The sequence below is a fragment of the Amblyraja radiata genome, chromosome 21 (genome assembly GCF_010909765.2).
Source record: "Amblyraja radiata isolate CabotCenter1 chromosome 21, sAmbRad1.1.pri, whole genome shotgun sequence".
Lineage (NCBI taxonomy): Eukaryota > Metazoa > Chordata > Chondrichthyes > Rajiformes > Rajidae > Amblyraja > Amblyraja radiata.
Window position 1 is genome coordinate 26,147,275 of NC_045976.1, and position 23,259 is coordinate 26,170,533.

Sequence of the window (23,259 nt, forward strand, 5' to 3'; positions counted from 1 at the left end):
GAACAAGGAGGGAAGAGACAGAGACTTTAAGACTTTTGCCTCCATCACAGTGAGGAGGTGCCTGGTGAACTCACTGTGGTGGATGTTAATTTGTGTTTATTGTATGTTTTGTTATTTATTATCATATGTATGACCGAAAGGTCTGAATGACAATAAAGGAATCCATTCCAATCCAATAACCTCTTGATGTGGAGTAACTAACACAGATGGTTTTGTAGCAGTGGGTCTAAAATAGCCTCAAATTCATCCCCAACATGCCAAGAATGAGAAGTTACCTCCATCACTGACTATAATATGACCTCTGCGAACCCCTTCAGGCCTTTGTTCCTATTCTAGCCAATGCTATGCCTGAGGCCACCTTTACACACCCCACCATACCCTCCTCCCCATCTCACTCATATTCCCATCCGCATTCTATCACCAGCTGCAATTTAAACATCAAGGAATTCAGCCACTTAGACCTTGCACTTTGCAATTCCTTTGCCATGTGATTTATTTTGTATATGAATTACTTGAAAGGTTTTAGTAAGTTTTATACACAATTTTTCTGGGCCCTGGGCTTTATGCCACAAGGTAAACACAAAAAACCCATTTCCCAAGGAGAACCCAGAAGCAAGGTCACGAGTCTTCAAAGGGGTTTCCAAGTAAGGCGAATGAATTGATTGCATTGACATCTGCAGTCATTCAATTGGTTGTGCTTTTGCTTCTAAGAGGGTTGGGGGAGGACAATGGAGGACCTGGCTTTGGTGGAACCGCCGTGAGGGCGGGGTGGGTGAAGGGGAGAACAAAGGGGGACCTGGCGCGGATACTGTGTATACTTTACAACTTTGTCAGCGCTCTTATGTGGCGACTGTTTGCATACCGCAGGTATGCAAGCAAAGAATTTCACTGTGACCTGTCATATGTGACAACCAAGTCTTCATTCACTCATTCAAGTCGGAGTCTTGAACACATACATTTGTGCTGGAACCTCTGCGGGTGCCTCAGGAGGTCTGCTCTGAGGTGCTATTTCAGATGAAACTCGAACATACGAGACCTTGCGTGGCCTCTTGATGGATGGAAGCGACGCCATTCTCAAAGAAAATGCGATTATATCTGGTGTCCTTGCCAATATTTATGTCTGAGTCAACAATTGATTAATTTGTTGTGTGCAAGCTGGCTCCCAAGATTCCATGCATTTCAAATTGACTCTGTTGGTTGTAAAGCATTTTGAGATGTTGTGAATGGGATGTGGTACTGTAATCCCCATATCAATGCAATTCATTATGGTGCAAATTTCCAGCACATGTCTGATGTATTTTGTAAAATGTTTTGTCACTCTTCCGTGCCATTGATTTGAACTTTATATTAACCAAAATCAAATCCTGGTTGAATCAGGCAGCAAATGGCTGATACTGGATTCTGAGGGCAGGCTTTCAGAAAGCTTGGAAGCCATTAAGACAGAAGTCAAGTTTTACTTATGAGAATGAAGTAGGAAGATAAATAAGGTGATCCAACTATGAGTAGTCTTATCAGTTGATCATTTATTTTTATTTTTTATGTTGTAATGTACAATATCTCAATTTCATCTGTATTCAGTGTACCTGAAAGAGGGCAGAGGACACAAGGCAACATAATTTACATTATATCTTTCAGTGGCAATAAATATTTATTGATTGAAAGATACAGCTTGGAAACAGGCCCTTCAGCCCATCAAATCCATGCTGACCATTGATCATCCATTCACACTGGTTCTATGTTTTCCCATTTTCGCATTGAATCCCTACACACCAGGGGCACCTTATAGAGGTTGAAATCTTCACATCTTTGTGATATGGAAGGAAACCAGAGCACACAGAGGAATGTCACAGGGAGAACATGAAAACTCCAGACTGACAGCACCCGAGGTCAGGATCGGTCCTGGGTTTCTGGCGCTGTGAGGCAGCAACTCTACTAGCCGCCCCTTTGTGTCGTCCTCTGTACCACTGCACCTTCCTCATAAAGTAGCAATTTTACCAAATTTTAAAGTTTAAAAAAATCAAGTCTGCAATTTATCCCATCAGATAAAGCATAAAAAGAAGTTTAATTTGACACCTAATTCACTTTCATAAAAAAGTTATGGCCATTTTCATACTCGGAAATTAGCATCTTATTTCCTATCGCTTTTCCATTGACTTAACACAAAAGCGGTGATCGAGGACAGTCAAAAGCCCATAACGTTCTTAAAAATCAAGAACTGAATGAAATTTTCAGTTATTATAGATTGAAGCATTCTGAAACAAATATAAAACATCTTACTTGGATGACCTGAAATTAAAGCATATAATTAGTTAGTTACCTAATTGTAGTTAATTACAAAATTGCCCGTTGTGACGGAAATAGTAATAAACACCCAGACTGCCTTGAAAATTCAAATATGTGATATTCTCAAGATCAGAACTTTAATATTATTGTATTATATGCTGTCCGTAACAGATAGGTAAATAAATTACAATTTCTAGCAATAGACCAAGTCTTTATGAAGAAGATCAGTTGCTAGCTGGTACATTGGCATATCATAATTAGTAGCATCATCATACTCCTCAGATTGTAACCAATAAGCAATTCTGTACACCTTGTTTTTCCTCAACTTTTCCATTTTGGCATTGTAAACTACAAGTTTTTGCTCTTCAAACCACGCATGACATGCCTTTCTGCCCACTACTTTCCCATTGAGAATGTCCTGTACATTCCATTTCTTAAGAAAAGGATATTTTTTTTAAATAGCCTAAGTATCCAAATAACAAACTAATCGCATTCACACAAGAATTCACAATAAAACATGATTTTTAAATCTCACAGTCATGAATTTATATGCCAGATGGAAGGAATTTAATGTTTAATTCCCATAAATTAATCTAGAAACATCCACTCAATATAATTAAAATTATTTTATTTTTTTGCACAATACATGGGACTAAAACTGATATTTAGTATCAAAATATTGACTATGGATAGACAACAACACAAAATATAGACGATTGAGATGCTCTTATGACATGTTTGTCCATAAAAAAAGAGCATTTAAATCACCTTGCGAGTGGGTTTTTCTGGAACACGATCGATTGGAACGTTGCATTTGCGGTGAATTTGAACCCCATATCGGCAGGAAAAACACTGCCGGTTCGTATGGGGCCCAAATCACATTTTCGCAATGTAAAATTTGATTAAAGCCATCCCAAGAAATAAGATTATATGTAAAATAAACGATTTACATTTTGTTTTGTCCCGTTCTTGCGATCCGTCACATTGTAGGCGTTGAGGGCGTTAAAAGTCGCTTTTTATTTTAATGTAATTATTAAATTGTCTCGCGATTTAAAAAAAAAAAAAAAAATCGGGAACGGAAGTCGGATCAATTTTTCTTCAGCAGCTAGCAGCCCGAAGAAATCCGCCTACGATAAGCAGTAGAAAACAGCATTTTAATCCCGCCCCCCCTCCTCAAAGGCGCCAAAGTCGCGCACACGGCCAGTGGCAGAACTGCAGCGCCGCTGAAGGTATGTTTTGTAACATTGTTACATAAAGAACAAACAATGCAGGGCTGTGGAAACATTTTGTTCATTAGTTTTATAATTCTCAGTCTTCATTGAGAATCTGCTCCCTGTACAAATGAGAGTGTAAAACTTATTGGTTTCCCCATATACTGAACAAATCTCACTATTTATTTTAGGTGCGAGTGTTCACTTTTTCAGTTGGTCAGCACAACTACGATAAAGGGCCGTTGCAGTGGATGGCCTGCACTAATAAAGGTATCTGTAACCTGACATTTTAGCAATTCCGATTCCAATTTACACCAAAATGATTTTTGATTCTGTTTAACATGTTTTTGTTTTATATTTTCAGGCTACTTTTTTGAAATCCCTTCCATTGGAGCAATTCGTATAAACACACAGGTAATAATATTAAAGTGTAATTTACTACATCGAGCTTGCTTGCTACTTTGTCAAACATGCTTCAAGTAAAAGATACAAGCTGGAAATTCTCAGCAGGTCCAGGCAACATCTGTGGAGAGAACCCCTTGATGACCTTTTGTGAAATGTCCTCCTGTTTCCTCCTGCACATATGCTGCTTGTCCTGCAAACTATCTGCAGCATTTTATGTTTTATGCTATAATTTGACAAAGAATAATTTGTTGGTAAATAATGTTGGAAATTATTTGGTGTAGTGAAATTGTGTAGTGAGAATTTTCAATTATCTTTGAAATATCCAAGAATAGCAAAAACTGACCAGAGCCAAGAGTTTGCTTTTATTTTGTCATCAATGATTTATCTATGCTCACCTTCTTCCATCCCTGTTAGTTATGAAGAATGAAATTGCTTCAGACCAGAGTGAATGCACGAGAGTTCAGACGCACTCAATCTAGTTAGATTGCTGGTAGAAGACCCATTTACTCCTGTGGCCTGAGATTCTGAAATGCGTAGTTGGTAAATCTGAGCTGAATCCTTAAGTTAACGAGCCTTCAGCTCATCAATGCACACATGTTAGCATTTATGACAATTATTTTGGAGGTCAATTATTTTGGAAAATAATATGTTGGGAGCTGCTTTGCCAAACGCTTCTTGGCTTAGTTTGTTCTTCTCAAAGCAAGGTCTCTGTGAGTGGAGAGAGGAGCCTGTATTTCATTTAGTCCCACGATGGGGGTTATTAATGGCATTGGTTAAAAATGAAACATCTCCTGAACACCAAGAATGAATGGGCAGTCTGGCCATGGGATCTAAAAATGCCCGCCGGTTATAGTGTACTAGTGATGTGTTCCAGGCCTCTGTGTCTGCATACTGCAGAGCAGAAATATGGAGTATACTGGAGATAGTGGTTCCATTAGTTGCTGAGCTGTGGCTGTTGATATACCATGTCCCACAGGATGTACCCAGACTGGTGTGGGCATTATATTCTCATCTTCCAAAGTCACTGACTTTGTCAAGAACATTTCAAGGTCTTGTCATAAGGTCATAAGGAATAGGAGTAGAATTATGTCATTCGCCCATCAAGTCTACTCTGCCATTCAATCATGGCTGATCTATCTCCCTCCTAACCCCATTCTCTTGCCTTCTCCCAATAACCTCTGACACTTGTCATGGGTTCTTCCATCTGGAAGTTGTTGCTGGGGCAGTCTATCCTGGATTAAATTGTTTTTTGTGCAATCCGTGCATTGTCAATGTACATTAACCAAGCTTGTTTCTTGCTTAATGCCAAAAGCAGTGCTCATGAAATCCAGCTGTACCTCGTGCCAAATGAAGGCCTGTTTTACTCGTGCCATAGACTAGGTTTATTCAAGGCTGTAACAGTATGCACTGTAAACACTCTGAGAGAACCCAGTGTTTCAATGATCCGTAGCACTTGAATATTCACATAACACAATGGTTACAAGTGGATGTTACATTTTTGAAATTATTCATCGTTGATCAATGTCTCTGTACCCTTTCATCTTTATTTTCCCCAGTTAACCTTAACCTCCTGTTCCCTGTTATTTAAAAAACCATTCTCCCATTTGTCTAACAAATGAATGCAATAAAATACACAATTTCCTGATCAGTTTTATTGCTCTCAGCCTGGTTTACAACCCCCGATAGTTTAACTTCAGCAAGCTATGCCTTGGAATCTAAATATACTCACAAATCTTTCTAGCCACTGCCAATGATCCTGAAATTCCCTTCACTATGTTGCTCTTTTCTCATCATGTGTCCCCAAAATGTAAGCTCTGGACTCAGTAGGTCAGGCAGCATCTCTGGGGAAAAGGAATAGGTGTCGTTTTGGGTCGAGACCCTTCATCAGACTGAGAGACAGGGAGGGGGATCAATTCCTGATGGTTGCTCACTACTGAGAGTTCTTTCCACCTGGTCAGACACCTTGGATGTAGGGACTTGGTTCATCTGATCCTACACATCCAAAGAGACTGAATCTGGGCAGGCAGCCTTGGGGCAGTGAGCGCAAACACAGAGCCAAGATCAGCACCAACTGGCCCAGTGAACAGAGGGTCAGCTTTATTGAAGCAGGAAATTTAGTTCATGAATCACTGCAGTTCGAACAAGACATTTTATTCAAGATACAGATGAAAATGTTGGTACTTCTGAACTAAATCTGAGACTGCTGAACTCCCTCAAGTCTCCAAAAATTCCCTGACCAAACCACAATTAAAGTTTCTGACTTCAAAGGAGCAGGTCGTTCTAAATACAGCTACATGCTGTACGGCAGAGCAATAAGCCATGCTGTAATGATACTGTTATTCCGAATCCAGGAGGTATAGGAGTTAATATCAAAGACATTCACTTGCTGCGTTCTTAGACCCCAGGGACGGACATTGTGCAGAGCCTTGACCAGACTCCATCTGTATTCAGTTTACCTCAGGATGGTTATATATTGGCTGGAAAGGAATTGAAGCTTCTTGGATTACTGGCTGCAAAATTCTGGCTTGTAAACTGTGGAATGTTGAAGTTTGAAGGATGATCCTCCCAAGGGATACGATGGATTAATGCAGGGAAATTATTTCTTGAGGGACAGTGCAGAACAAGTCAGGATATTCCCGAAGTGAGGGCCTGGACATTCAATGAGCACTTTTTCACACATAGAGGAAATCTGAAAATGTTTACGATTGATAGATTTGATTGAAGTTTGCATGATGGACATCAATAAGTTCTTGTTGAAGGGTTGGAAGCTCAAGTGTGCTTCAGGAGAGATTGCGCTGAATGCAAAACATGGTGTTGGGGAAGTGCAGGGAGGAGGGGTTGGGCTTGTCTCCCTCAAAGATGGCTGCCTTACACATGGGAGAGCCTTTTGACGTTGTACTAATGACTATTATATGTATGATACTCCAAAAAACCTAAACTGTCTCCATAGGTTAGTTGTCGGGAGAATTAATCCTGGCATCCTTAAAGATGGAAGTTGATCAAAACTAGGGGCTCTCCCATGCGCGTATTTGGAGGGCCCTGCACGCTCTGACATTTGGGTTCATGTGCCCCTGGGCTCTGTCACCTCCTTCCTGACACCCTGCCAAGCTTCCATTGTTTCTCGGTCTCATTTTCTTGGATGAAGCAGACTACAAGCTTTATTTAAAAGCAAGCTTCTTCACATAAAGCAGAATTTTAACTCCAGGGTGGTAACATTGCAATTTCCAACAACTAAAACCTCTGAGTAAAAAAAAAAATTCCACTTGCATTCTTCACTATTTCTCAGCAAGAAACTGCTTTGGTGCTTCTGATCAACCAAACAATGGTTTAAAAAACACTAATACACTGAGTGCTTTGTTTCCTTAATGATTCACATCCAGAAAGTTGCACCAGAAAGCCAGAGTTATTTTTTGTGCGTTACATTGTCGAGAATTTCTGCCGACTGGTTTTGAGTGATACGTTATTCCATATTAATTTATTTAGGAATATTTGGACGTACTGGGGAGACCGATGGTTTTAGCCGGCACAAAGGAGAAGCAAGTTCAGTGGACCAACGTGTACCTGGACGCACTGGTATGATGTCAACACTTTACACTTGCACAATCTAGTAATTGTATTGCCATAGACTTGCCATAATAATGGCCCGCATGTTAGTTTAGTTTAGAGATACGTCATGGAAGCAGGCCCTTTGGCGCACCGAGTCCACTACAATTGTTGCTCACCTGCTCACACTCGTCTGTTATCCCATTTTATTCCCACTCCATATGCACATGGGACAATTTTATACAGAGGCCAATTAACCTACAAACCCACACCCGTCTTTGGGATGTGGAAGGAAACTGGAGCATCCGGAGGAAACTCACGCCATCACGGAGAACGTACAAACTCCACGCAGACAGCCGCTGAGGTCAGCTTCAAACCTGAGTCCCTGGCGCTGTGAGGCAGCAGCTCTACCAGCTGCGCCACCGTACTGATCTTAGTGACAAAGGTGATAAATACCCAGCATTTGCCATCAGTTCTCCAGGAAGCAGTCAGCAACATTAGTAATTCTCTGAGCTGCTGACCTGCCCCTATTCATAGACGGCTCTGATTGCAGCCTTCTCCTCTGCATTCAGGAGAAAACACCAGGACTGACACAAATGTAACTGATGTGAGTTAGCCTGAAAATAACTCGTTATTGTTTGAGGAGGGAACTGCAGATGCTGGTTTAAACAGAAGATAGTCAAAAAGTGCTGGAGTAACTCAGCGGGACAGGCAGCATCGCTGGAGAGAAGGAATGGGTGACGTTTCGGGTCGGGACCCTTCTTCAGACTGATGTCAGGGGAATGCTGCATGTCGCGCTGAGTTACACCAGCACTTTGTGTCTATCTTCATTATTGTTTGATTTGTGTTATAATATCAAAATTACTGTTAGTCCAAGAAAGAAAGTTTGGCACATGATTATTGCAATTTTATGCCAAGGGTATTTCACAAAGGTGGGGATTTCAAAATGTTTAAATTATGATATTTTGGTTTCATAAGTGTTCATCTAGTGGCACAGGGCGCAGCGGTAAAGTTGCTGCATTACAGCGCCAGGGACCCAGGTTCAATCCTGACTATGGGTGCTGTCTGTACTGAGTTTGTACGTTTCCCTGTGACCTTGTGGGTTTTCTCTGGGTGCTCTTGTTTCCTTCTGTGCTCCAAAGACCTACGGGTTTGTAGGTTAATTGGCTTCAATAAAATTGTAAATTGTCCCTAGTGTGCAGTTTAGTTCCAGTATACAGGGTGATCACTGGTCGGCGCAGTAGGCCAAAGGGATTGTTCCTGTGTCTATCTCTAAAGTCTAAACTAAAGTCTAAAATCTAATATTCAATTAGTATTCTGGTTTTCTTTCTCTGGACAATTTTCAACGTGATTAGCTGCTGGGGCTGCTGGTGATATCAATGTTGCTATTGCCAGGGACACCTCTGAACTGTGACCAGACTTCAGCAAACGGGAAGATCTTGCCACAGAGGTCATTAGATCTTGGTGGGAAACTTCACTGCTGGTGGCAAATGCTTGACATTATTTTAAGAGCAGTTAAAAATAAACATAACAATGCTGCTAAAGAGTACATATTACTGGAATAATACTGATCTTGATAACATGTAGCATGTCGTCTTAAATTAGCGGGATAAAGGAAGTTGATGATAAGAAACAACGCGTGTAAGACACATTGTTCACTTGCTTGAAATAAACAATATGTGTGGCTGGTGGGCACTTGAAAACCCTGTTCTACTTAATTAAACGTTTATTCAAGGAAGGATGAAGATAAAAGTATGAGATAAAAGTAAACTGCAATAATAATAAACCCAGGAAGGTTGCCCCGTTGACGGAATCATTTCAGTTGGAAAAGCCTGACATTTGGACGATCAACAAATAACCAAGTATTTCATCTTAATATGCAGTGAGTAACAGGATGAGGAAGGAGGACAAGTGAGAAGGAATTTCTTTGGCCAGAGGGTAGTGAATTTGTGGAATTCATTGTCACAGATGGCTGTGGAGGCCAAGATATTGGGTAGTTTTAAAACTGAGATTAACTGGTTCTTGATTAATAAGTTATGGGGAGAAGACAGGTGAATGGGATTGAGAGGGAAAAATAGATCAGTCATAATCGAATGGCGGAGCAGACTTGGTGGGCAGAATGGCCTAATTCTGCTCCTATGTCTTATGATCTAGGATTGTGCTACATTTAAATTGAACCTCTGCAAATTGATTTACATATTTTATGATTAATCATCCCCTTTAAAAATGTTTTCAAAGTTATTTAGAGCAGATTTTTTTCAGAGATGTAATTCTATCAAAAAAAAGGTTTAATTCTTAGAGTTTATTTTCATCTTGTAAAACTGGGACTAAAACAGGATAGGAATATACTAAATAAGAATGGAATGTTTGGCATCGTTGGTGTTCATCTCTCAAAGAGCACATGGGCGGTGATATAAATGAACATGAGTTGGTGGCCCTATCTCTTTAAAAGTAACTAGACCAAGTGCAGACCCGCTGGGTCTGTTCCCCCAACGCACGGTTGGGTGGGGTGGGGTGGGGGAGGGGGGTGCTGCGGCTTCACACGCGCACTAACCACCCCACACACACACACACAGGAGGTAGAGGGGGGTGAGAAGTGGGTAGTGGGAGAAGCATTGGGGAGACGGGAGGGGAGACCGCTGGGTGAGGGAGAGAGAGAAGGGGGGAGAGAGAGATGGGGGGAGTGAGAGATGGGGGAGAGCGAGAAGGGGGGGGAGAGAGAATTGGGAGAGAGACAAGGGGGGAGTGGGGGAAAGGCTTGGGATGGAGGGGAGGGATGGGGAGGGAGAGGGAGGGGAAAAGAGAGATTATAGGGGAGAGAGAGATTAGGGGGAGAGAGAGAGAGTAAAGAGGGGAGAGGGGGGAGGGGGGAGAGAGAGGAGGGGGTGAGTGAGGAGGGAGGAGAGGGGAGGGGGAGAGTTGGAGGGGAGAAGAGGGGATGCAGAGGGGGGGCGAAGGGGGGGATGCTGGAGAAGGGGGAGAGATGAGGGTGGAGGGGGGGGGTGGAGAGGAGGTGGAGGGGGGTAGGGAGGGGTAGAGAGGAGGGAGGAGAGGGTGGTAGAGGTGGGGGGGAGAGGGGAGGGGGAGAGGGCTGAGGTGGAGAGAGATTGGAGGGGGAGAGAGAGGTGAGGGAGAGAGTAGAGGGGGAGAGGGAAGAAGGGGAGTGAGAGGAGGGGCAAGAGAAGGGGAGGGGGAGAGAGAAGTGGGGAGAGAGAAGGAGGAGAAAGAGAAGGGGGTGAGGGGGAAAGGCTGGGGTGGAAGGGAGGGAGGGGGAGAGAGAGTAGAGGGGAGAGAGAGAGAGAGAGTAGAGGTGAGAGAGAGGAGGGGGGAGTGAAGGGTGTATGAGGGGGTGGGAGGTGGGCAGGGGGAGAGAAGAGGAGGGGCAGAAAAGAGGGGGTTGGAGGGGGGAGAGAAGAGAAGAGGAGGGGGAGAGATGGAGGGGGAAGAGGTGGAGGGGGGAGAGATGAGGGGGAGAGCTGGAGGGGAGAAGAACAGAAGGGATGGGAGGGTGGAGGGGGGGAGGATAGGAGGGGTAGAGGTGGAGGGGGAGTGGAGGGTGGTAGAGAGGGAGGGTGGTAGAGAGGGAGGGGGTAGATAGGGAGGGGGGTAGGACAACTTGCTCTTTTTGATTTTATTTGATTGTGCACGCCGTTTCAAAACAAAACGTGGAGGAGGAAAAACTCTACAGGAATTTGTAAAAATGTCTCCGTTACTGCAAAGGGTGGAGGAGTAAATCCACAAATGTCTTAAATGAATTGGCATTAGTATGGATGTGTCCTCATTGATTAGCAAGGAACTCAGCAGGTCAATCAGCATTTCAGGGGGTGAAAGAAATGGTCAACCTTTTGGGTTGAAACCCTGCATCAGGATGCCGACACCACAGATGCTGCTCGACCTGCACAGTTTCCCCAGCATATTATTTGTTATCTCAGTGTGATTATTCCCAATTATAAATTAGGTATTTTTTCCCTCTCATTTGAACACTAAGCTGTGTGGTTTTTTTTTTAATGTATCCTAAGCAGTGTATCCAATTGCATAAATACCCTGTTCTTGTGTGTGGACACTTTGTGATCCCATTATGCGGGGTGATTACTTTATAAGAGTCTGGAAGAAGCTTAAAGACTCAACATGTGTGTAGACGATGCCTTCTCCAATCTAAATACATGTGTACAGGTATCACAAGAATTGGATCTCTGCTTGTATCCATGTTTTTTAAGGCCTTTGTTGACCCTTAGTAAACTTTAGTTAACTTGGAGCTCCAAAATGAATTCCGATGACCACTCATGCAATTTTGTTGGTTGAAGGCCTTCATCCGTAGTGCTGAGCGTGCATGGCACAACAAACCATGATTCAAGGAATAGTGAGTTTATCCATCACCTGTACCGAGCAAGTTGAATCCGTTGCAACTGAGTTGGAGACGATGCAGACTCCAGGAATTTAAGTGTCAAACCCACAGAAGTACAACAAAGAAACAGGATCTTCTTGGAGTTCAAATCCAGAACCAAACAATCTAGGCGTGATTTAACAAAAAAAACTGTAAAGAGGGTAAAAAGCTCGTCAGGTACTAGGTTATATTAGTCATTAATTTCTTGCTGTGCAGGAGAGTCTAAAGGTGTGTATGCATTTTAATCATGCCTGTAATTCTCAGTCCAATAGAAGAGCTTAAAAATAGGCACAAAAAGCTGGACAGGCAGCATTTCTGGAGAGAAGGAATGGGTGACGTTTCGGGTCAAGACCCTTCTTCAGACTGGTGAAACCCGAAACGTCACCCATTCCTTCTCCACATTTTGTTGGTATCTTCGGTTTAAAACAGCATCTGCCATTCCTTCCTACACATAAAGATCCAGTCTTTGTTTGGGTTAAGTGTTCTGCTTTGCAGATAAACCTATATCTCTTGTAATGCATTAGGAAGACATTTACAAATATTGTAACCTGCATTCAGTGTCAGCAAGGTTGTTGATTTCCATAAAGTGGTTTATCAATCACATCTGTTTCCATTAGCCAAACTCCCTAAGTAGTTCGGAAGTAGCTGCATATCACTGGGATTAATACATCTGCTCTGGCTTGGCAGATCTAAGTCGGCACAGAATTTGTTCAGAAGAATATTGATATTATTCAGCTGGTGGCTGCAGGAGAAACTGCTTAAATATTGGACGGTGTTCCAAGAAATCCACAGATCGCTGTTTGATTTTATCAAGCTTTCCCCTCCAGAAATGATTTGAAGAGCATGCTATACTTCCACGGGAGCTGGTGACCCACTTTTCTTTTGACTTTCCTTTTCTGAAACATGCATTGCCCTCGCTGCCGTCCATTGTTCCGCACGTTGACTCCGTTCCTCTTTAGTGAAAGCACACTTGAAAGCCCTGGCTAGAGTGAACGTGGAGAGGATGTTTCCACTAATGGGAGAGTCTAAGACCAGAGGCCATAGCCTCAGAATTAAAGGATGCACCTTTAGGAAGGAGATGAGGAGGAATTTCTTTAATCAGAGGATGGTGAATCTGTGGAATTCATTGCCACAGAATGCTGTGCAGGCCATGTCAATGGATATTTTTGAGACGGAGATTGACAGATTCTTCATTAGTAAGTGTGTCTGGGATTACGGGGAGAAGGCAGGAGAATGGGGTTGAGAGGGAAAGATAGTTCAGCCATGATTGAATGGCGGAGTAGACTTGATGGGCCGAATGCCCTAATATTGCTCCTAGAACTTACGGCCTGACCTCCTGATCATTCCATCATCTTTGGGTTTTTTTAATTTTGAATTTCCAGTATTTTTGGTTGCCATCATTGTTGCTGTAGGTCTGTTGCCAACATTGTGTGAGTATGGATTACCCATTTAATTTCCCCTCCGTTGTGTTGGGGGTGGCAGAGGATGGTGGTTGCGTTTGCCTACAGGCTCATTACTGAGCAAGGATTTGTCAGGAGTGGTGGGTGTAAAAGACACCATTATTTAATGAATAATGAATATAGAACTCCAACCACTAGAACTATTTTTTTATGTACTAACAATGTAAATTAGTAGCAATTCCCTTGTAGCTGGTAAGCAGGGTAGACATCTGCTAACCAGATGTTCAAACTGCTGCGTGTGGACTCATTTATTTTGCAGTTTGCTTCTAAGCATACAGTTCAACCACTTCTCAGTTGCCCTCAACAAATTTCCTGAACTCGCATATGGCATCATGCACAAATATTGCTAATTTACTTCACCTACCTCTTAATGAAGAATAGACAAAGAATGAAGTCCAAAAGATTTGTCTCATTGCCTCAACTGTGCTCTTCTCCCAGTGACCTTAGTTTAGTTTAGTTTAGTTTAGTTTAGTTTAGTTTAGTTTAGTTTAGAGATACAGCATGGAAACAGGCCTTTCGGACGTCCGGTGGCGCCATGATAGCGAGGGCTGTGTAGCCGACTTACTCTCCAACTCCGACTTGCTCTTCAAACCAGCCATAAATAAAACAAATATCGAGGCATACGCAAAGAGGCTTCAGAAGGCACTAAACAGAGACTAGTGACAGTGGAGGATAATGTGAAGGACTTAACGGTTTGAATTGAAAAGTTGGAGGGGAAAATGAAGGAAATGGAGGACAGAGTAAGTTCAACAGAAGACAGGGGAATGCGACACGAGAGGGCTATCAAGTACCTGCTACACAGAGAGGCTAAGCTAGCGGAGAAATGCTCGGACCTGGAAAATCGAGCGAGGCGTAAGAATCTGCGGATATACGGAGTTACAGAGGGAAAGGAAAAAAAGTACATTTGTAACTGAACTGCTGAGGAACTCCCAGAAGATTTAACTATCGATGTTGAGAGAGCACACAGGTCCCTCGCAGACAGACCAAGAGCGGAGCAAGCCCCACTAAGATCCATAATAGTCAGATTTTTGGACTATTACGTGAAAGATGTTGTGTTGCAACAGGCTTGGAAGCAACGAAAGATAACATACGAGGGGGACAGAGTTTATTTTGACCAAGATTACTCGCCAGATGTCCAGAGAAAGCGCAAGGAGGTACGACAGGTGATTAAGCAACTGCGGGAGAAAAATATCAGAGCCAAGTCTCCATTCCCGGCGCAGCTCAGGATCTTCCTAGATTCCGGAGTTAAGGCCTCCAAGACACTGATCGAGGCAGCGCCCACACTGGAGAAGATGGGGATCCACATCAGTGGTCACCAATAAAGCCAGGGGGCAGAGAGGAATGGCAACTTTGTCAGAGGACGATCTTCGCACTATTTTGGGCATCATAAGAGAAGGACTATAGACAGGTTAGAAACAACGACAGAAACGTGGGTCCTAGGGTAAAATGACATCAAAAGATTATTGACACAATTAAGCAGATAAATAATATGTATATATATATTGCTGTGTTGTTTTGAAGAAGGCTAGCTATGCCATGTTAAAGTAGTACGTATAAGGCTGGTTTTGTATTGTATTCTATTTTTCTACTTGATTTAAATGCACTATTTAAGAGAGGGACTGAGGGGGGCTCTCTCAGGCGGGGGGCTATACCTGCCATTTATTTTTGTTTATAACTGTAATTTAGGATTCCCAAAGTGGGATATTGAGCAACCTTACATAGTTGCAACCACACACAAGTGGACTTCCCCAGGAGAGTCCTAGTCATATCTCTTCTCCTTTTTACGAGGAGCTGGCACACCAGTTTGTTCGGGGTGTCCAGCTGGGTTGGTTAGGTAGGAAGTCTCCTTTTTTTTTTTTTTTTCTTGTCTTGTGTGCAAAGTTTTAATGTTCACTGATTTGTTTGTTTCGCAAATGTTCTTTTATGTAAGGAGTAATACTACAGCATCGCAGTCCAGTAAATCGTATTGTGAGTATAGCGGACATCCACAGGCCAACCAGAGTAAGAAACAAAAATGGTACAGAAAGCAACTAGTGGAATACACAAAGGTGGATAATAACCAATTTAAAGACAGGAAGCTATAATGTTCATGGTCTAAATCACCCTATAAAGAGGAGAAACATTCTAAGTAAACTCAAAAACCTAGGATGCGGAGTCGCATTGATACAGGAAACTCATTTGGTGGAAACTGAACACAAAAAGCTTAGAAGAGAGTGGGTGGGTGAGGTATTTAGCGCCTCCTATGGGAAAAGGAGAGGGGTGGCCGTCCTTTTCAATAGAAATTTAGTTTTTTCAGTAGAGAAAGTGCTCCAAGACACACTGGGGAGATACGTAATGGTAATTGGCACAATAAGCGGGAAGGATGTATCGATACTAAATATCTATGCACCTATGGAAGATGATCACTCTTTTTTTGGAGACATTGCAAATATAATTGCAGAAAACGGCAAAGGTATGATAATATGGTGGAGACTTTAATGCTGTTCTCGATGGGAGGCTGGATAGATTACCAGATGAGCGCAATCAAGCAAAAAAATCCAAAACACGAAAGAACATGCTAGAGGAGTTAGGATTAGTAGACCCATGGAGACATAAAAACCCAAGGGGGAGGGACTATAGCTACTTTTCGAACGTGCACGGGAGCTACTCATGCATTGATATGTTCTGTGTCCCCAAACAATATATATATAAAGTTGTAGATTGTAATATAGGCTCAATAACAATCAGTGACCATGCGCCTATAATTCTCATCCTGGAGCTAGGAACAGAAAAGTGCTTTAAATACTGGAGAGCAAACATTTCTTTACTGACCGATACTGTAGTGACTCAGGAAATTAGGAATTGTATTGAAGAGTACTTTGATAACAATGATAACAGTGAAGTAACACCATCCACTCTTTGGGATGGCGCGAAAGCAGTAATAAGGGGTGAAATGATCGAAATATCAAGGAGAGTAAGAAAGAACAGGCTGAAGAAGCAATCTGACCTGGAAAGTAATATAAAGGTATTAGTAGAACATAAAAATAACAATAAAAATAAGAATCTTTTAAACGAACTAAAGCAAAAAAGACATGAGTTAGAAGAGCTTTTAACATACAAAGCAGAAGGAGCCCTGCGATTTTTAAACCAAAAATACTATGAGAAGGGAAATAGGGCTAGTCGCCTTTTGGCATTTCAGCTGCGCAAGGAGCAAGCTAATCGAGTGGTTTCCAAAGTTTCCCACCCGACCTCTAGAAATTTAGTTTCACAACCACGAGAAATTGCAGAAGCGTTTGCATCCTTTGTTGAACAACTATACGACTCTCCTGAAATCATAGATAAGGAGGAAAAGATTAGAACTTTCTTTTCTGGATTAAATATACCCTCCCTTTCCCAAGAAGAAGCGATAAATATGACAACACAAATAGAAGAGCAGGAAATAAAATAAGTAATTAAAAAATTAAAGAATAACAAGTCCCCGGGGACTGATGGAATTCCGGGAGAGTTTTATAAGTATTACAAGGACGAGCTCTTTCCGATTTTGGCCAGAGTCCATAATTATGCCCTGTCTGAAGGTAACCCACCTAAATCATGGGCTGAGGCTATAATTTCTGTCATAGATAAGGAAGGGAAAGATCCTACTAGATGTGAAGGCTATAAACCGACAAGTCTCCTAAGTAACGACCAAAAGATACTTAGCGCTATAGTAACAACGAGAATCCAAAAAATTATAACACAACTGATAACATCCTGACCAAACAGGGTTCATACCGGGTAGACAGGGAGCTAATAATATCAGGCGTGTCCTTAACATCATGGCATGTGCAAAAAGGAAGCATCAGACTTCAATGTTACTTAGTTTAGATGCCCAAAAGGCTTTTGACAGAGTAGATTGGGTCTATCTTGAACATACAATAGATAAGATGGGGTTCCACACAAAATGTATAAATTGGGTGAAAGTACTATATTTAAACCCAAAGACAAGAGTGAGGGTGAATGGGTGTTGCTCTGAGGTTTTTGAATTGAAGCGGGGAGTTAGACAGGGGGACAGTTTGAGTCCCCGCTCTTTGATTTATGTTTAGAGCCGCTCGCTGAAACCATTAGGCAAGCGGATTATATAGAGGGTATTAAAGATGATAGGGGGGTGGAATATAACATTTAATTATTTGCGGATGATGTCATGCTGTATGTGAGCAATCCTATTTCCTCAGTGCCTCACCTAATGCAAGTTTTAAAGGAATATGGAGTAGTATCTGGTTATAAAACAAATGATTCAAAATCGGAAGCAATGATGCTGTCAGGTATATGGCCTTCGCAACTAAATAATCAGGTCAGGTTTCATTGGTCTAGGGAGGGTTTCAGATACCTAGGCATTGTCATCACCCCCTCCATTTCAACATTGTACGGAGCTAACTATGGAAAGCTACTAAAGGGGATAAAGGCAGATATGCTCAGATGGGAGATTCTCCCTCTACGCCTAATTGGTAGAATTTAAGTTATTCGAATGAATATTTTGCCCCGGCTGCTTTTTTTATTTCAATCTTTGCCAGTAGGGGTTCCTGGGGTGGCATTTAAAGTGTTGGACAAAGAGCTATCAAGATTTGTGTGGCAAAATAAGAAACCTAGAGTTAGACTCAAGACATTGTTACTACCAAAACAAAAAGGGGGCCTAAATTTGCCCAACATTAAATACTATTATTGGGCAGCGCAGCTGAGGACCCTGATAGCATGGATAACAAATGATAATGAAACAGGATGGGTGAATATAGAGCAAAATTCATGCCCCAGTACTGCCCTGGCAGGGCTCCCATTCCTAAGTCAAGCAAACTGGAAGAAATTAAAAATAGATAATGAATGGATTAAATTTACAATGAAAACTTGGCTGGTTATAAGAAAGCAACTAAATCTCAACAATTCTATATCTAGAGTACTGAAGATAGCTGCTATTCCTGATTTTTTACCCAGCAAAATTGACAATGGTTTCAGAAATTGGGCGGACTTAGGGCTCACTACTGTGGATTGGCTTTTTTGTGGGGAAGTTTTGAAATCATATGATCATCTTCAGAAAGAATTCGGTTTGTCAGGGACGGACTTTTTTAGATTTCTCCAAATACGGAACTACCCGCAGACACACGTAGGTTGGGAGCAGATATGTAAATTACCTTCTAATTTGGAAAAGATCGTCCTGTTGACTATGGAGGGAGAAATACAAAAGAATCTGATATCCCACATATAAAGGACTTCAAGATTATGTAAAAGGAAACACTATAAAAACGAAACAGAAATGGGAATTGGAAATGAATATTATTATTACTGACGAAATGTGGGAAAAGACATGTCTTTTGGGTCATAAATTAACAAACAGCCCTGCCTGGAGTTTGAATGGAAAACTAGAATAAACCTACAAATCTTGATGATTTGGGGATATGAGAGGAAACCTCAGAGAAAACCAATGTGGCCATAGGGAGAACATTCAAACTCTGCACAGACAGCACCCATAGACAGGATCGAACCTGGGTCTCTGGCGCTGTAAGGCAGCAACTCTACTGCTGCGCGACTGTGCCACCCTATCCCTAACTGCTGATTTGCCTGTTCTTTCCACTAACGCATTTGCTTTCTCACATTTCCTTAACTGGTTCAGAAGAAGAATTATTGACTTGAAACATCCACCCTGTTTTTCTCTCTGTTGGTTGTGACCGACTTACTGAGTACTACCAGTGTCCTTTGTTTTTGTCTTGTAATTAGTATTTGCTGGATTAAGGAGTCAGTGGAACATCTTGATAATGACAACTGACAATTGGTAGATAAGAAATAGAATCACAAGAGATTTCAGATGCTGGGATCTTGTACAAAACACAAAGCCTTGGAGAAACTCAGTGGGTCCGGCAGTAACTGGGAAGGGAATGAACAGATGCTGTTTCGGGTCTGTCTGTTCATCTTCCTTCACAGTTGCTGCTTGATCCACTGAGTTCCTCCAGCGCTGTTTTTGTACACTTTGTACAATGAAATTAAAAAAGTGTTTGAAATCCATTGCAGGTCTACTGACTTTGAAAATAGGAAGAAGTGGATAATGTACTAGGATATTAACCTACTTTCACCATTTGTAGATATTTGCAAACAAACCCTGTGTTTTCATGATTTTCTGTTATTAACTCCAGATTGCTAGCATTTGCAAGGGGAAGGACTTATATTCTCTATAACTGTTGAAATCGTATACGATAATTATGGAACACGACTATATCTTTGAGATCAAATTAACACTTATTGCTTCATATATAGTTACACTACAGGAAAATTAGATTTCAATAAGCAGAGCATTTAATAACGTTGATAAGTTAAAAGGAAGTTAATTGTAAGATAGAAAGTGCTGCTTTGATGTTTGTGACAGGTGTGTGATGTATAAAGTTAACGAAAATGGATTTTAGAAGTGAAGTCACACACACGCACACACACACACGCACACACACACGCACACGCACACACGCACACACGCACACGCACACACGCACACACGCACACACGCACACACGCACCACACACACACACACACACACGCACACACGCACACACGCACGCACACACGCACACACACACACACACACACACACACACACACACACACACACACACACACACACACACACACACCCCTCCCATGTTGTAAGTTCAACGGATGCAACATCTCTACCTGGTGTAGCTTGAACCTTTTTCCTTTTGATCCATCCTAAATACGAAACACACCTCAATGATTATCTTGCCACCCCTCCAACAAAGTATTTTCTGGGAGAAGTTCCATCATTAAAACAACGAGACAGTGAAATGATGTCTGTTGTCAATCGCAATAATAAGTTGATTTACTGGTAGTGTAGAAAATGAACATTTCCCTTTCAGCGGGTGAAATCTGTGTAATCATAAATCCAAGTAAGTGAATCTCAGCACCTAATTAGGCTACCAGCACAGCGAAGTATAGGTATGAAGATGAACTTCAAAAGGTGGCTATTTTTTCGACTTGATGAAGCAGATTGCAGAGTGATAAAATCATGTTCACATTTCGAAAGACTTTAGATTAAAAGCTAAATTCACATTGTGGCAATTCTGTTGAGTTTTAGATTGATCTATTGAAATGGATACTGTATTTATAATCTGGGCACGTACCCACTTTATAAGCTAGTAGCCCAAGCTCCCTGATTTAGTGCTTTAACTTAAAAGCGATGTCACGTTTAAAAGTAAATTCTATTTTTACTGACCTAATCACTCCTTTCATTAATATTTGAAATCTAGGACATCTTTGATATTAATGCAAAATAAAATGTATCAGAGGATTGACAATCTTTCCAATCCTAAACTCTGCAACTGGACTGAACGACCTTGTTCATTCTACCATATTGGAATGGGAATAGGGGATTACTTTACTTTGCAGAAATCCCAATCTGTCATTTACAAAATTTAAAATGAATCATTCCAATTAGCATTTCAAAAATCTTAAAGGAAAGTCTCTCCCCTGTGACTGTTGTCTTTTATGCACTCATTGTCAAAGCATCGACACATTCTGCTTTAATGCAGGTGTCTGTCTTTGATAGTGTTGTCTCCACATGCGCCACAGCTGAAGTATCAGCAAACATGCCGTAGCCTGTTAATGACTCTGGAAACCATGCTGAATCCTGCACATAAGCCTGTAAAATGCTTGTAATTTCCACTTATCGTCTTCAAGTATATCAGTAAAAAGAGAATTACCAAAAGTGAGATGGACCTCTAGAGATTGTCAATTTACATATCATCAAAGCCTGCAGGGGCATTCAATCAGCACGATGCCAATAGATGATGTTAGAAAGAAGGTATATTCTGCCGAGGCTGAAGGTAATAGGATGGTTAATAAACTGCGGAAGGCAAAGCAAAAGGCTTGATCAATACATCAACAATGCACAAGTTTGTAACTGCCTTGTTAAAGCAATACCCAACAAATTCCCATACATTAACCCTACCTCATAGAAAGTTAATTCAATGCAAGTTCCTCAAAAGCTTTCTTCTACTGTTTTGAAATTAGCCCTTCTAGAATAATAGTCATGGAGTCATACAGCACGGAAACAGGCCCTTCGGCTCAACTTGCCTGTGCTGAACAAGATGCCCCATCTACACCAGTGCTGCCAGTCCCCATTTGGCCCATATCCCTCTAAACCTGAACCTTTCCCACTCCAACAGTCATAGAATATAGATAAGTACCGTTCAGGATCCATCCTAAATACGAAACACACCTCAATGATTGTTTTGCCACCCCTCCAACAAAGTATTTTCTGGGAGAAGTTCCATCATTAAAACAATGAGACAGTGAAATGATGTCTGTTGTCAACAGCAATAATAAGTTGAATTACTGGTAGTGTAGAAAATGAACACTTCCCTTTCAGCGGGTGAAATCTGTGTAATCATAAATCCAAGTAGTGACCCCCCGCCCATAATTTCATTGCCGATCATGACATCAACTTAATCTCCTCTGCTTGCATGTGACTTGTATTCCACCATCCCTGCACACCAATGTGCCTTGATAAAAGCCTCTTAAAAGCCATGCTGGTATCTGCATGCATCACCTCTCCAGGCAGTGCATTCATGGCACACACCACTCATCCTTACCTGTGGCGAGATGCAATACTTAGGCATTAAAGTTCTCCAATATTTTAATCAGGTTACAAACTTAGGTTAGTAATTTACTAACTGAGACAAACTCAGAGTGAAGAATGGTCCTGACCTGAAACCACATATCCACAGTCTCTAGATATTCTGACTGACCCGCTGAGTTACTCCACCACTTTGTGTCGCTTTTGTAAACCAGCATCTGCAGTTCCTTGTTTCTACAAACTCGGTCCTTCCCCACAAGAATTTCTACAAGATCCAGTGATGACTTTTGCTCTCCTGCTAATCGTGAAGGAATTTGTTTTAAACTAATTGTACAGCTGCTAAAAATGGTTTGCCTGACCTGCTTCTTCGGCTCTCTTGTATTTATATTCATGAAGTGCAGGCTAGTTAGAACAAATTTACTCTTCATCAGTGAACGACAATCAAATTAAAAGGGAAATAATAGAGTTCATGATACTTTATAAGAATTAAATAGTTGAGCGGTTGATGAATTGCAATCATTGCAAATTGAGATTTTTGTTCATCTAAACTGGATTAGTATGTTTTTTTAAATTGGATTATTTCCACCGATATTCTAACCTGTTGCTATTTTTATGTGCATCTGTGTGTCTTATATTCCTGTCTCTCTATATGTACCTGTCACTTTACCGTTACAATAGGAACTCGGTCTTGTTATCACAGGAACTCTGCCAGTCTTCAACCTAACGAAAGATGCTAGTGGAAACCAGGTATGTTTTACATGGGAGTGTGCGGTATTGTCTGCCTTTTTCAAAATATTGTGGAACAGTTTTGCTACAAAAGCTCTACTGCAAATTATACTTGGCGCTGTTATGAAGTAGAGATTCTGTAAAAGACTGTTCAAATTTTCACATATCAACAAACATTTCTGCTATTTGTAGCATAATTTGAACATGTGCTGATCAGAACTTCTGCAGAAGCTGCCTTGCAGTCTTTCAACCAAACCAGGAATTAAAGAAACATGTTTACAATTACAGACTTCAGACGTGATAATGCCAGGCTGAAGATGAGCCCAAACAATGAGGACCCGGAAGGTCTCTCTTGATAGCCTTTTAATGGGTCTCATTTTTTATCCTCAGTTTAAAAGGCCATGTGGTCATACCTTCCTTCAGAGACAAAGTTTGCCATGGTAGTCCGGTCCTCAATATGTGCTCCATGCTCCTTCACAATTTGACTCTGGCTACAAGAACATAATTCTTGCGAGCACTTTATCTTTTCCTGTCTTTCCACCATCCTTCTTCCAGCCACCGGTGAAGGACAGTAGCTAATCCATTGGGCTTGACTGCCTGGTGATGGAATAACCGTGGGAGTCTGCCATGAAATGTTCAACATTTCAGTGCTCACATAA

General features: G+C 41.5%; 1 protein-coding gene across 9 annotated transcripts in view; it reads left to right on the forward strand.

Moving 5' to 3' along the window:
• cacna2d1 (calcium voltage-gated channel auxiliary subunit alpha2delta 1) overlaps positions 1-23,259 on the forward strand; it is a 515,041-nt gene that overhangs the window by 376,710 nt on the left and 115,072 nt on the right. For all 9 annotated transcript variants that reach the window (XM_033039801.1, XM_033039800.1, XM_033039804.1 and 6 more), the window contains 4 exons: positions 3,686-3,764; positions 3,859-3,908; positions 7,383-7,472; positions 22,553-22,621. In XM_033039801.1, coding sequence (XP_032895692.1) covers positions 3,686-3,764; positions 3,859-3,908; positions 7,383-7,472; positions 22,553-22,621 — 288 coding nt within the window. The remainder of the gene's footprint in view (positions 1-3,685; positions 3,765-3,858; positions 3,909-7,382; positions 7,473-22,552; positions 22,622-23,259) is intronic.